The sequence below is a fragment of the Protopterus annectens genome, chromosome 3.part0 (assembly GCF_019279795.1).
Source record: "Protopterus annectens isolate FY-2018-M chromosome 3.part0, PAN1.0, whole genome shotgun sequence".
Lineage (NCBI taxonomy): Eukaryota > Metazoa > Chordata > Ceratodontiformes > Protopteridae > Protopterus > Protopterus annectens.
The window spans coordinates 527,262,762-527,277,174 of record NC_056731.1 but is presented as its reverse complement, the minus strand read 5'-3'; the positions used below and the strand labels follow the sequence as shown (position 1 = coordinate 527,277,174).

Here is a 14,413-nt window from a genome sequence, read left to right as displayed (position 1 = left end):
AATATCATCCGTCATGGCAGACAGCAGGACCTTGATGATATCACAAAACAAAACTTGTCTTCTGTATACATGGCGGGAGATGCTATCAGTGACAGATTACAGTACTGTCGATTCGTCTGGTCACTTGGGTCCATGGCCAGACAAGGAAATAATTTTATTTTAAAAGTATTGTGTTATGTTCAGCACTGCTAACTCAGCATATGTGTTCAGCGTAACAAGCGACCCATTTTCTAGTTTATAAAAAAAAAATGTTAAACAACACCTCCAGTTCTTTCTTCTTATACTTGTTGTTCCTGCAATCTGCACATACAAGGTAGGGCAGGTGAAAATACTGTGGCTGCAGACTGCTGGTCTAAAATACTGGATGTGCCATCATAGTAATGCAAGGTACGTTTTTAAGTTTATTTTTGCCAGTCAGCCAGATATGAGGGGGTTGCTGGCAGTTGTGGATGAAAGAAACTTGCCGTTTTCACTTGACCAGTTTTTAGTCTAGCATTAATAACTGGTAGATTTTTGCAAAATAAACTGGATTATTTACTCTCCTTTTTTTTTTTTTTTAGTAAGCTTGCAGTCAACCAGATAAGAGGAGGCTAGCTGTGCCATGGATGAAAGTAATCTGCCCTTTTTATACGCTCAGTTTAAATGCTGGCATTAAAGGCTGGTGGATTTTTCTGAAATAAACTTGATTATTTATCTTCCATGTCTTTCATATGGTGGTGGTCAAAAAGATAACGAACGGGGCTAGTTGTTCAGTGGATGAAAGTAAAGTTTACAGTCTAGCATTAAGAGCTGGTGTGGAATTGTGAATATATATTGTTTTAATATGCTGGCAGTCAACCAGCTTTGGGGGTGTTAGCTCTACAATGAATGAGAGTAACTTGTCCCTTTCATTTGCTCAATTTAAAGTCTGGCATTTAACATTTACTGTAAACTCAGGCAAAATAAACTGGAATATTTACTCTTTTTTAATATGCTGGCACGTGACCACATCCAGAGCTAGCTATGCAGTAGATGAAAGCAGCTTTCCCTTGTCATTTGAAGAATTTTAAGCCAGGCATTAAGGACTAGAATGCATTTGTGTGAAATAAAATAAAAGATCTACTCTCTGGCCACTCATTGTGTGAAACAAATTTGAAACCATCCTTGATTTCACAGAATGTCCATGACATAATATTTTGGTCTGCAACTTACTCTCTTGTTGTTTGCCCTACATACACTCTGGCTTTACAGGATTAGTGTAGATTTGTATGAAATATGTTGGGAAATTTACATAGGTGCTGTTTGTGTGAAACCAAGTTGAAAATGTTCCTTACTTTGCAGAATGTCCCTGACATTTCCTGTTTTGGTCTGTGCCTCACAAAAGGTGTTGCCTTTTGTCCAATTAGTTGGGACTGCAGTCACTAAATGGGGGGAGGGGTGCTGTGGATAAAGGCTACCTATCTTGTTTGTTTGTCTTTCGGCTTTTCCTGGTTAGGGGTTGCCACAGCAGAACTCCAGTCCGCTAATAATTGGTAGTTGGTTTTTATGGTGTCGAGTTGCCAGCCCGACGCCCAACCTTCAACAAAGGCACGCCGATTCAACACATGCCTTTTGAAAGCCCACTCGACCATGGGGAGGACATGCAGACTCCACACAGAAGGCACTTCTAACTCAAGCCGAGAATCGAACGGGAGAACCTCTTGCTGTGAGGCAACAACGCTACCGCTGCACCACCGCGGAAGTACAAAGGCTACCTATCTGCTTGTCATTTTTACATATTAGGCAACTGATCTGGGAGGCTCTTAAGAAGCCTAACCCTACATTTCCATGGCAGTCTTTAGCCCTTATATTTTACATACGAATAGCCCAGAGATGGGTAGAACAAGGTAATGTTAGGACATTTACCTGTTGCCCCTATTCACAAGTGAAATGGGTGCTAAAATGGGGTAATTTGCAGTTTAACATCAATTGCACCAAATTACATTTGAATACAGAAAGTGAAGTACTTTGCTTTATATGGAATGGAAAAAGGCATACAAGAGGTACTTTTCTTTGGCACATACTTATCCCTCCATCATGTTCCATGTATGTTGCAAAAGAGATTGAGATCCCTTGAGAATGTGTTCACACTACCAATCAACCTGCAAATGTGCAACAGGTCTGACAGGATAGAGTCTGTTGAGGATCTATACATGAGGCACAGTCCACCTATTAGTAGCCTCATTTTTCCAAGTAGAGGGACAAGGCTTTCAGACAGTCTGTGTAGTTTTTTTTGTGACACAAATAAAGGCCTAATGAGAGACAAGTACAATGGAAGGATTACTTCCCTGGGCTTGGATGCCATACTCTTAGATACAAGTTGTACAATGAAAAAGGACTTCTTACCAAAATGGATATGTACTGATCAAAGGACAGTTTTTGACTGGCCTAGCTTCCCAGATCCTTGACTATGGGATCAACACTCAGGGATACATTGTCAATGTGATAGCTACAAGGGAAGTCATGTTTGCTGAAGGATATGACTATACATTTCTTGGCATTTTGTTTTAGTCCATGGGTTTGACACAAGCTATTGGTTTGGGAAAGACCCTTTGAAGGATTTTGGTATCCTCTAGAGAGTTTATGATGGCATCAAGTTTACAGTCACTTGCAAACTTGGTCAGCCACAAACCTACACTAGAGAGCTGTTAAAAGACTTGAAGCATAAGTATGGCATAGACATGATATAAAAAAGCATCTGAGAGCATTCCACATTTTTAGATCATACAACACTTACAAATGTGCAGTGATTAGCGTTGTTGCCTCACAGCAAGAGGTTCTCCCATTCGATTCTCGGCTGGAGTGCGGGTAGTGCCTTCTGTGTGGAGTCTGCATGTCTTCCCCGCAGTTGGGTGGGTGTTCGAGAGACATGCGCAAATGGGCGTGCCTTCGTTGAAGGTTGAAAGTTGAAAGTTGAGCTGGCACCTCAGCGTTCGTCAAAAATCTACTGCCAATCATTAGTGGACCGGAGTTCCGCTGTGGCGACCCCTAACCGGGAAAAGCCGAAAGACAACAACAACAACATACAACACTTACAAATATATTAAATAATGCATTCATTGATACATTTCATTGCATTTCCTATAAAAAAATCAAAAATCACTTTGAAATGGATATATAAAAAAGCCAGATTACTATCCCAGGTATAAAAATTCAGCAAGGGACATGCCAAGGTGATTTTGTATCACATCACTGCTTTTCTTATTTGCAACCCACTAAGCTAAATACTTTGCATATCCTTTTGCTTGACTTCAAGAAAGCAATCTTGCCCAGTGAAACTTCACCTCTTTTTTGTGGATGATGTTGAAAAGTATAGCTTGTCTGACAAAAACAAAGTACAACTACAAAGACCTATTTTTTTTTTCAGGTTATAAAAGAACATTTGACCTTGACAGATGTGTGAATGCAACATTTACAACACAAAATTGATGTGTCAAGAAAAAAAATAAACTTGGGAAGGTAATATGGTATAAAAGGACTGAATTTATTTTATTTTATTTTATTTTTGTTAACCGGGAGGGTCCGACTGGACACAGGTCCATTTTCAGCAGAGGCCCGGGGAGAAACGCTCCATGTTACAATAATAGATTAATACAATACAAAGAAATCAATGAAATTTAAAGTAGGACAGAGGAACATTACATGGCATGTGATAACTATAGTAGAATGTACAATTAGTATAGGCGAGGAGAGATTAATGCCCTCCCCTACAATTTTTTTTTTTTTACTTCACATTCACAAAAACATTAATAAATTTACAGTCACAATACATTTATGCTTTAGTATAACTGAGAAGTAAATAAATGCCCATAGTGGCATAACTAAAATATACGTATAGGTAGGATGAGAGTAAGAGGAGCTCTGTTAGGTATTATATTATTCTTAGATACAGATTAGAGCATTTAACAGGCAAGGAATATAGTACAGAACAGTACCAGTGTTGGTTTGTTTTCTGCTGTTAGATTGGTGATATGTTTGGATGAATATGCAAGGATATCAGTAGAGCTATGTAAGGGAAATGTTATAGTGTAGCAGAATTCTTGCAACTGAGCATAGTTATTGCTACCCTGGTGTGTAGCAAGAGCAGAGCCAATTATTAGAATAATAGGATTTCAAGAGGTGTTTGAAATGGGTGCTAGAAGTAGTGCTAGTTATATTGTTTGGGAGTGAGTTCCAGGTTTGTGCTGTTGTGCAGGCAAAGAGAGATTTACCTGCTTCATTTTATGTCTTATTACTTGAATGAGATTTTGGTTGCTAGATCTCAGGACTCTAGTGGTGGTGTAGGGCTGGATTACCTGTTGGAGGGCAGGTGTTTTTTCAGGGTAGTAGTAGAGTTTATGTGCAACTGTGGCTTGATTAAGTCTTAATAGCTGAGGAAGTTCCAGCCACCTGAGTTGCATTAAGGAAAGACAGTGATGGGATCTATTTGAGGAGTTTGTCGCAAATTTGGCAATTTTGTTGTAGCATGATTCCATTTTGTGAAGTTCAGTCTGGTGAAGGTTAGTTAAGATAGGGGAAGCGTACAGAAGGATGGAGAGGAGGTGGATTCTTGCAATAGTGGCTTTGGTCTGATTAATCATGAACTTTTTATTTCTATAGAGGAGACCCAGTTTTTGGTTTACCTTTTTGATGGTTTGTGCTATATGGATATCAAATTTTAGGTGATTATCAATCTCTACTCCTAGTAGTTTGGTGTGGTTGGTAGGTGTGATCTGAATATTATTTTTTGAGTTTATTGTGAGGCTATAGTTTGAATTGGATGATCTACCAGGGGTGAATAGGATTAGTTTAGTTTTCTTTGGATTGAGAAGAAGTTGTATTTTAGTAAACCAAGATTCTGCTAGAGTAAAGTTGAATTGGGTGAGGGTGTATAGTTCCTTTATGCTGGGGGCAGCACATATTATGGTGGTGTCATCAGCATATTGAACTACTGCAGCAGTAGGCAGTGAAGAGGAGATGTCATTAGTGAAGAGGAAGAACAGCAGTGGGCCAAGGATGGATCCCTGGGGGACTCCTATGGAAACTGGTAAGAGGGGGGACAGCTTTTCTTGCCAGAGAACAGCTTGTTGGCGTTCTGATAGATAGCTATTGAACCAGAATATGGTGGAGGAGCAAATATTGAGACTGGATAGAGTATTTAGGAGCAGATTGTGATTAACCATGTCAAAGGCTTTTGATAAGTCGAGGAAGATGGAAGATATGAAAAGACCTTGGTTTCTAAAGTGGTTGACTGTATTGGTATAGGATAGAAGGGCAGTGGTTGTACTGTGGGAGGGTCTGAAGCCATGTTGGGAGTTGGATAGTAGTTTATTTTCTTGTAGATATTGCATTAGTTGCAAGTGGACAACTCTTTCTATAATTTTTGAATAGGGTGATAGTATGGCTATAGGACGATAGTTGGTCAGCTCTAAGGAGTTGCCTCCTTTGTGCAGAGGGACAATATGGGAAGTTTTCCAGAGGGTAGGAACTTTGTGTTCTGAAATTGATCTATTTATGAGAATTGACACTGGGTAGGATATGGCTTCTGCTGCTATCTGAAGGAAATCTGCAGGGAGTTTATCGGCAGCTAGGGTAGTTGGTTTTAGCTTCCTAAGAGGGTTTGCAATCATTTTAGTGGATACTGGCTGTAGGGAAAAGGTAGAGATGTTACTTTTTGTATGACTGTTAGTTGAGGTGGAAGACTGAATAGGAGAACCACTATTTTTCCTGGGTATTAGCCAGATTTTGAACTGTTTCTGTAAAGAATTTATTAAATTGTGTAGGAATATCATCCTGGTTGTTTGGCAGTACAGGGGTGGGAGTGGATGCTTTTCCAGGGTGAAGTAGTCTATTAATGGAGGTCCAGAATTTTTGGGGGTTGTAGCTATATTTATCCTGTAGGTTTTTGTAGTAGTTGGACTTGTCTAGTTTAGTTAGTCTCTTAGCTTTATTACGTAGTTCTATGTACTTTGACCTTAGAGCAGTGTTTTTATCTTTGTGGGTTGCTATCCAGAGTTTGTCCCTTTCTTTCATTGTCTTTTTTGTCTCTTTGGTGAGCCATGGGGCATGGTGGGTTTTTGTCCTAATGGATCTAGAGGGGGCATGATGGTCTAGGATATGTAGGAAGGTAGAGTTAAAGTACACTACAGCTTTGTTGAGAGGTAGTTGTTTAAGAGGGAGCCAGTTGCAGCAACTTAGTGCTTTGTTAAAGTCATTGGCTCTGAAGTGTCTTTTATTACGTATTATTTTGAGTAGAGGTATGTTGGGCAGGTGTTGGGTCTTGCTCCTAATTAGGTAGGTGGGTTGATGGTCACTTAGACTGTCAGGAAAACAGCCATATTGATGTACAAAAGTGGGGTGAGATACCAGAATCCAATCCAAAATGGACTGACGTTTGGTTGTTTTGTCAGTCCTAGTGGGGGTAGTGATTACTTGTGAGAACCCGTAAAGGTTGATATGATCTGAGGGATGGTCAGTGGAGCAGTTGACCCAGTCTATGTTAAATTCACCTAGCAGTATTGTTTCGTAAGGGAGGGAGAGTGAGAACCAATTTAACATGTTTTCCATAATGGGAATGTTGTTACCTGGGGGTAGATAGGCACCTGCGATGATTATTTGTTTGTTTGTGTTTAGTTTAAATTTGGCTAGGATAAGTTCTACCTTGTTGATTTCTTCATTGTTATAGTCAAGTAGTTCTAGTGAGAGGTGACTTTGGAACAGAACTGCTACACCTCCACCCTTTTTCCCTGTTCTGTCTTTACGCAAGATATCATAACCTGGGGCTATGATCTCATTATTGTGGTGATCAGGTTTAAGCCATGTTTCTGTTAGTACCACATGTCAAGTATGTATGCCCCCTTGCTTGTTTATGTACCACATGACTGTAGTATTGTCCGTCTTTACCAGTAGTTGTCCTGGATGAAGTAGGTCCTTGAAAGCTGTCAGGGCATTTTGTACAGCTAGCATCTCTTTTTGATTGATATGAGGATGCATTTGGTTTGTGGGCCATGTGCCCTGAATACATTTTCCTGCCATGTGCGCCCCCCCCCCCGCATAAACTGATGCATCTATTGTTGGCATCTGCCTGGCAGTGGGTAAGGTTAATGGCTGTCCCTTGTTGTGGTGACAGGCATGTGCCCACCATTGAAATTCCTGTTGCAGGCAGGGAATGAGAGTAGTTACTGTTTCCAGGCTGTGGCAATGTTGAGACCAAACACTTTTTAGATACCATTGTAGTTTCCTCATATGCAGTCTTGCATATGGAATTAGTAGAATTCAGGATGCCATGTAGCCCAGAGCCTGCAGAATTTTTCTTGCAGATAACTGGGTCTTTGTTGCCATGTCTTTGAAGTAAGAATTCAGAAGCGTTTGTTTGTCTGGCGTGAGATAAGCCATCTGGGCAGTTGTATTTAAGCTTGCACCCAGGAATATTATCTCTTGAGAGGGTACTAGTTTTAATTTCTTTTCGTTTACTGTGTACCCTAGGCAAATTAGTAATCTTTTTACAAACACCAGATGCTGTAATAGAATATCTTTGTCCTTTGCTTGAATAAGGCAGTCGTCCAAGTAGGGGTATATTTGAATTCCTCTTTGTCTGCAAAATGCAATTACTGGTGCCAGGCATTTTGTGAAGACCCTGGGTGCAGTAGATAAGCCAAAGGGCAGTGCAGAGAATTGGTAGTGCATTGAGCCAGCTATGAATCTGAGGTATCTTCTGCAAGACTGCCTGATTGGGACATGCAGGTATGCCTCTTCGAAGTCCAAAGTTACAAGCCAAGCCTTCTTGCCCAGCATGGTCAGAAGCTGCTGTAGAGTCAACATTTTGAATTTTGGGACGTCCAGAAAAGTATTTAGAATAGACAGGTCCAGAATTGGTCTCCAGGCTTTGTCCTTTCTTGGTACTAAGAAAAGTCTTGAGTAAAATCCTTGTCCCTGCTCTTGTTGTGGCACTGGCTGAATAGCCCCCATGTCCATGAGTGATTAAACTTGTTTTTGTGCCTCTTGCCATTGATTGCATGGCAGGTCTGGCATACCTTCTGCCTTTGGAAGGGTGTGAAAGTGAAACCTGTAGCCCAGAGAGACTATATTTAAGACCCATTTGTCCTGGGTGATCTTGTGCCAGTTTTGTGGAACAAAGTGCTAGCTTTCACCCTAAGGGTGCTGCCAAAAAAATAAGTGCTTGGCATTGGCAAAGGGAAGTCATTTGGACTGTTTTCTATAAGGCTGTGATTTGTCTTCTCTGCTTTTGGAGGTAGAAGCACCCCATTGTTTGGGCCTGTATGAGCCCTGGGGCTGTTGCCTGCCTCTAGGGTATCTGAATCTGCTTCTTTGTGGTCTGTCTGACACTGAAAAGGACCAATTCTTAGAGGGCCAGTTTCTGCTAAATCTGGGTGGCTGTATCTGTAAGAAATCCTTTACTGTCTGCATAGATTTTTCCTTATCCTCCATTTTCTTTAACACTTCCTCTGCCTTAACACCAAACAAAGTACCATGCTGTAATGGAGCATCCAATAATTTTGCTTTAACATGATCTGGCAGATTCTGTTCTTTTAACCAAGCATGCCTTCTAATAACAGAACCTGTAACAGCGGCCCTGCACGAGGCCTCCAGTGAATCATAGTCACATTGCAAAGTATGTTTTCCCACTTGTTCAGCTGCATGCAATCAATCCTGCAAATCTTTGTTCTCAGAGTATTCAGAATTTGTCAACATTTTTTGTTTTGACAAAGACATTAAGTATTGCTGATATTTGAGCATATGAAACTGACAATTTAAAGCCCTTACAGCCAAGGTAGCAGAAGTGTAAACTTTTTTCCCCCCATCTGTCCAAAGTCCTAGAATCTCTGTCTGAGGGGACAGGGTTTTTGGCAGAAGCAGCCTTGACCCCTTTGGGACCCTGTGAGATAGTTTCTGGGTCAGCAGCAGGGTTTTTGTAAAGAAATTTATGGGAGTCTGGGACCCTGTAGTACCTGTCTGGCTTAACAGGGGCAGGAGGTAAAGAGTCTGGAGACAGGCCCGGACTCTGAAAAAACATCATCCACTATGTCTAGAACAGGGGGAATTGCAAGAGGTCTGTGCTGAGGAAGTAAAAGAAAGTCTCAGTCTTTTCTTAGAATTGGAATAATCCTGGCTCTCCCAATAGAAATGCTCCCTCATGGTATGCAGGGTTTCCCCAAAAGAATAGTCCTCAGGAGGAGAAGCTGAAGGAATAGAATCTTCAGCATCAGAACCTTCATAGGGAGCAACAGAATATCCCTGATCAGAAGAGGAATCAGAGGAAATGGAAACCTGATCAGAGGAATCATATTCAGTGTCTTGCCTAGGCCTCTTATCAGGAGGGGGATGGGAACCCCTGATCAAAGTAATTAGGTCTTCGGCCAGTTTGAGCATCTGTTTCTTAGGCATAAAAGCCTGTCCTGGAGAATGCTGTACTGATTTCCTTGTCTTCAAAACTGTTTTAGACTTTGTCTTGGATGCTGAAGTAGGCTTTATATAAAGTTGTGTAGGTCTGAAGACACCCTCAGAAGCCGATGCCTGCTCAGCGGCTCCAGACCCATCTGAGGGGTTAATTTCCGAAGGCCCAATACCTTGAGTATCCAGAGGCCTAGCTGACTCCACGAGGGAGTCGGAGGTGGCCTGTGGCTCTGAGGTAGCGGGAGTCAGGGGCTGCGAAAGCGCCTCACTGAGCACTGGCGACTGGCCTAGAAGAGGCTTCTTCGTCGGTTTTGGACCTCGGATGCTTGTCCTTGTCTTTATCCTTGCATTTTTTATGAATTCCAGTCGTTGGTTGTTCAGACGGCATTATGTAGTTAAACCTTCAGCCAAAATAATGAAAAGCAAAATCGTACCGACACTTAATATTGCATTGGTTAAATCTAGCGTAAAACCGACAACTAGCAACATCGTGGTCAGGGCCTAGGCAAGGAATACAGTAAGAGTGGAAATCCTTATGAGGTATTTGCTTCCCACAAGAAATACAATTGTTAACTTTTTCTGACATCGGTCTGGAGCAAGAAAAAAAAGTTTCCCCAATGGGGTACTTAGCTTTATTGAAGACTTCGGATTTGAAATTTGATTTTGAAAATCTCAGGAGTCGGCTGACCGGCACTTGCGAACTGCTTTTGCTTCGGGCACCGCGCGGCAAGAAAGACTGAAGAAAATGGCATCGGCTGCATCGTTTATACCCCTGGCGCACTGATGTCAGGGAAGAGGCGACCAGACCAGGACTTTGGAATTCAGGCCGACTGCGGGTAGCCTGCCAGCAGGATAACCCAAGTGTAATGACTGCAACAGTGAAACACGATGAACATCGGCACTTAAAGAAAGCATCAATGGTTTTATAACATTTAAATATGTACTGAACTAAGAAAGAGGTCTATTCCTGCTAAGACACTAAAACCCTAAACTTAGAAAAAAAAATGAAAAGGAGAACATCAGATTTCTGAACCATACAAATTTACTGAGTTTAAGTTTTCTGATGTTCTCTTTCAGAATTTTTTGGGGTTTAATATTGCATCTCTAGTCATATAATTCCATCTTAGGATGAGTTATTTAAAATATTCATTACTAATTCCTCTAAGTTATATTTTGCGCAGTTTATATTCTTTTATAAAACATTTACAAAACCTACCAAAGTAGCTACTTAGTATCCCTCTCGACAGGATAAATGTATGAATATGAGCTCATGCTACAGTGGATATTTTACATCTCTTTTGGTTCAGCAGATCTGTTCTACCTATACAGAACTAACATATTCCAACTATCTTTCCTTGCCACTATGACGGCAATGTGATTAGTCCATGACTATGGAGCAGATAAACACCGAATGTGACTCAAACTGTCTAAAGATCGATTTTGTAGCACTACAATACACTCAAGACTAATGGACCATAATTAAATATAAGCACAATCTTCTCTAATGGTTTTAGAAACATTCAAGAAAATTTTTTAGCAAACACATACAAGACAGGATTAATATAGTTAATTAAAAAATAACTTACTGTGAGCTTCTGTGCTGAGACCCTGAAGGCTGTGTAAGATCTGTGAATAACTTCTGTAACCTACAGCAGCATTTAGGGATGAGTGGATTTTTCTTGAAGTATTATTCGAAGAGCTCTCTCCTATGTTGACATCAGAAAAAAATTAACTCATAGTGCGGTGGAATTAACCAGACATATATTTTTATACACACTGCACCAATTTTAATGGATTTCTAATAGTATCATGTGTGTTGCTTCATCTAGCTAAGAATGACATGTTCAGTCTTGATGCCATGGCTTCCTGATAACAATTATTACTAACTTATCATATTAAAAAAAGAAAACTGCAAATGATGAATACAAAATTAGAACTCTACATATACAGACAAGAAAGTCTGCAATACATTTTTTCAGGACTCATGGATATGCAATTTTGTGCTAGAACATTCTATCATGATTTTAAACTATTGATGTTTTTTATTTGTCTATTAGAAGTGCTGTATATGGGTCCAAAAACTGATTTTGTCCTGCTAAGGTGTTTGGTTTGTATCTCCTCCGTAGCTGTGTAACTGTGAAATTAGCAGATATAAATAAAGGGGTGGAAAGGTAGGGAGCTCCTCCTCCCAGCAAATTCAGTACTTTTCCTAGGTTTGTGGAGTTCTGTTTTTTGTTCAACATTTGTAGGTTCCTTCTTATGACATAAATCTGTTTCTAAGAATAACTGAATAATTTCCTGACCAAACAAGAATTCATCATCTAATAGCTGCAGAGTTTTCTGTTGATAACATAAATACGGCTACCCATTAATATCCCTGTATTATCAAAGTGCTTGCCAGAGCTCACAAGTTCTTCAATGTTCTATTAACTTAGCACTGGATAAAGACCTTGACCACTCCATCACATGGTACACTTTTTTCTCTTGCTTCTGCATGTTATACCGTCCTCTAATCTGTTAAAATGCCTGAAATGTTCACAGTTTAAACAGTCAGCAAGACAAATAGTTGCTATATATTTCTGCTTTGCTAATGCTAATCTTTGCAGCCAAATGACTCCATTATTGCAAAATATGTTTGCCTCCTAACTAAATCAACATATGCTAGACTGGAAATTGAAAGGAATAAACTTTGTTATGGCATGTACTGATGCATGTTGTAGTTGCTATTCACCGTCATAGTAGTTCCCAATCCATCTATTCTTATACTGACTTGTTCCATAAACTGGACTGAACTGTGCTGTTTTTCAGATACTGGGAGAGGTGTTTTTTTCAGTATTTTGCTCTAAGATTATGTCTTGAAATCTACATCACCTCACTTCTTTAGATGCAGCCCACATGAAATGAATGTGGGTGACTCCATTATTTTTCTTTTTACACAGGTTTACTTTCAGCACAAAGCTACCAACATTTCAGACTCAAGAAACTTCCAAGATGGCTGCACACTGATCAACAGCATAACTCCAGCTCTCCAAGGGTGAAAACAGAAACTGAGAAAAAACTAGTGGCAATGAAAGTGTTTTTTGTTTGACAAAATTCGATTACTGGCTAGTAAATACACTGCCTGGATGCCAGCAAAGAAGAAATTTGAAAAATCTGAAAGAAAATCAACCAGAAAAGGGGAAGAGAAAACACTGTCTGTGCAGGATTTTACAGCTGTTCAGCAAAAAGCAGTTGTAAGCTTCCAGTAATTCACAGGAAAAAATATACTCAAGAGATGATTAAAATAAATGAAACATTGAAGAAATATATCAACTCAAACAAACAGTTTGAAAAAATAGAAGAAGCTTTAACTAGCCATTCAGATGAACTGATAAAAATGCAAAAATTGGAGGTTGACATGAAGAAAAAGCTGGCTGAATATGAGGTTTCTCAAGAAGAACTATTTAAAAAATAGAAGTCAAGAGCACATAGAGAAAACCTAAGACTTTCTGCTGTACCAGAGAAACTGGAGAGAGCAGACTATTAATTTTATTAAAGCACAGATAAGCAGCTGGAGTGGTGCCTACAGCAAAATTGGTAAATTGAAAGGGCACATCAATTATATGCTACAAGCCTGGCCATGAGAAACACCTACATTAATATAGATGCAATCATACCAGCAGAAAGAGTTGATCCTGACAAAATTGTGGCAGAAGGGCAAAGTATTAAAAACAGGAGAAAGCAGAATGTTTGTAGAAAATGACATCCATAATCTGGAACTTCATATCCCAAACAGTTATTAACATCAAAAACACGCTAAAGTTGAGCACACTACTGAAAGAACACCTCACAAACAAATGGCTCTGCTCCTGTACCAACCTTAGATGATCTATCCTTCCTCTCCTAGCTCCATTTTCACCCTCTTTCTCTCACATTAGTTCTTATGAATTTCTCTAATAGCTTTTCACCCTCTCTTTCCTTTTTTTTTCTATCCCACCCAATGTACCTTCCTAGACCCCCTCCCCTTTTTCCATCTCAATTACCGACAAGCTTCCACAGTTTACTACACCTGCTCTACAGTACTATTTCTAGTCTGTTACTAGACTCCACTGCAGTATTACTCTAAAGTTCATATTGTATCCACTTAGACTCACACTGCCAGTTTTTCCCTCCCCTATCATTTCATATTGCGTCTCTCCTCTATTCTGTACTATTACTGTTTACTAGCAAATACCTTGCTACCTACTTGCTAGACCCAAATGGATATAAAATGGTTCATTCCCTGTCTAGTTGAACTTTTTTACCTACTCATCAAAATTCTAACTATGTAATAAAAAGAAAAGGCAACCGCTACCAACAGAGCAAACGCTTTCAGACTTAAAATTCTGCATTATTAATCCTTTTAGTCGTAGTCAGGAAGCAACCATGTAACCACAGTCTTTTTGTTCAAAGAGGTTAACTAACAACAAAAATGTACTCTAGCAGTATTTGTAAAACCCAATGGTTTATTGCATATGCTCAGGTAAGCGCTTTCACAATAGCTTCTTCAGACCGTTAACATTTTAAAACTTTCATGACATTTATATACTAGTCACATGCTTAAAGAACAATTAACCTTAAGAACAAAACGCTTACACAACTCTTTCTGTTTACTTGTCTGACCTTACCCTGTGCAGCTGGTAAGTGTGATAGGACATACCTTGTACTAGTTCATTAGTGTCATATACAATATGGCATATTATTCTTGAGGCCTTTTACTTGGCTATTAAGCGCCTCGATTTCAATACTGGTTTTAATGAGGCTGTCTCATTTAAGCCTCTTCCTCTATCTGCTCTCATTTTCATAATCCAATTTATTTCTTTTTTCTCTGTGTTGTTCCTTATATTACCTTCCCTCACCATAGGAATTATATTATCTATAAAGTACATTTGTGTATACCTACCATAAATGTAGATGTTCGAGTGTCTTCACTGTTGCAGTCATAACTGTAGTGTACTCCTGCCGGCAGGCAGCCCGAGGTCGG

At 39.8% G+C, this 14,413-nt stretch overlaps 1 protein-coding gene across 1 annotated transcript in view; it reads right to left on the bottom strand.

Moving 5' to 3' along the window:
- Window positions 1-14,413, bottom strand: part of INVS (inversin) — a 3,016,309-nt gene that overhangs the window by 76,583 nt on the left and 2,925,313 nt on the right. Inside the window, exon 17 of the mRNA XM_044065609.1 lies at window positions 10,998-11,117. Within this exon, the coding sequence (XP_043921544.1) occupies window positions 10,998-11,117 (120 nt within the window). The remainder of the gene's footprint in view (window positions 1-10,997; window positions 11,118-14,413) is intronic.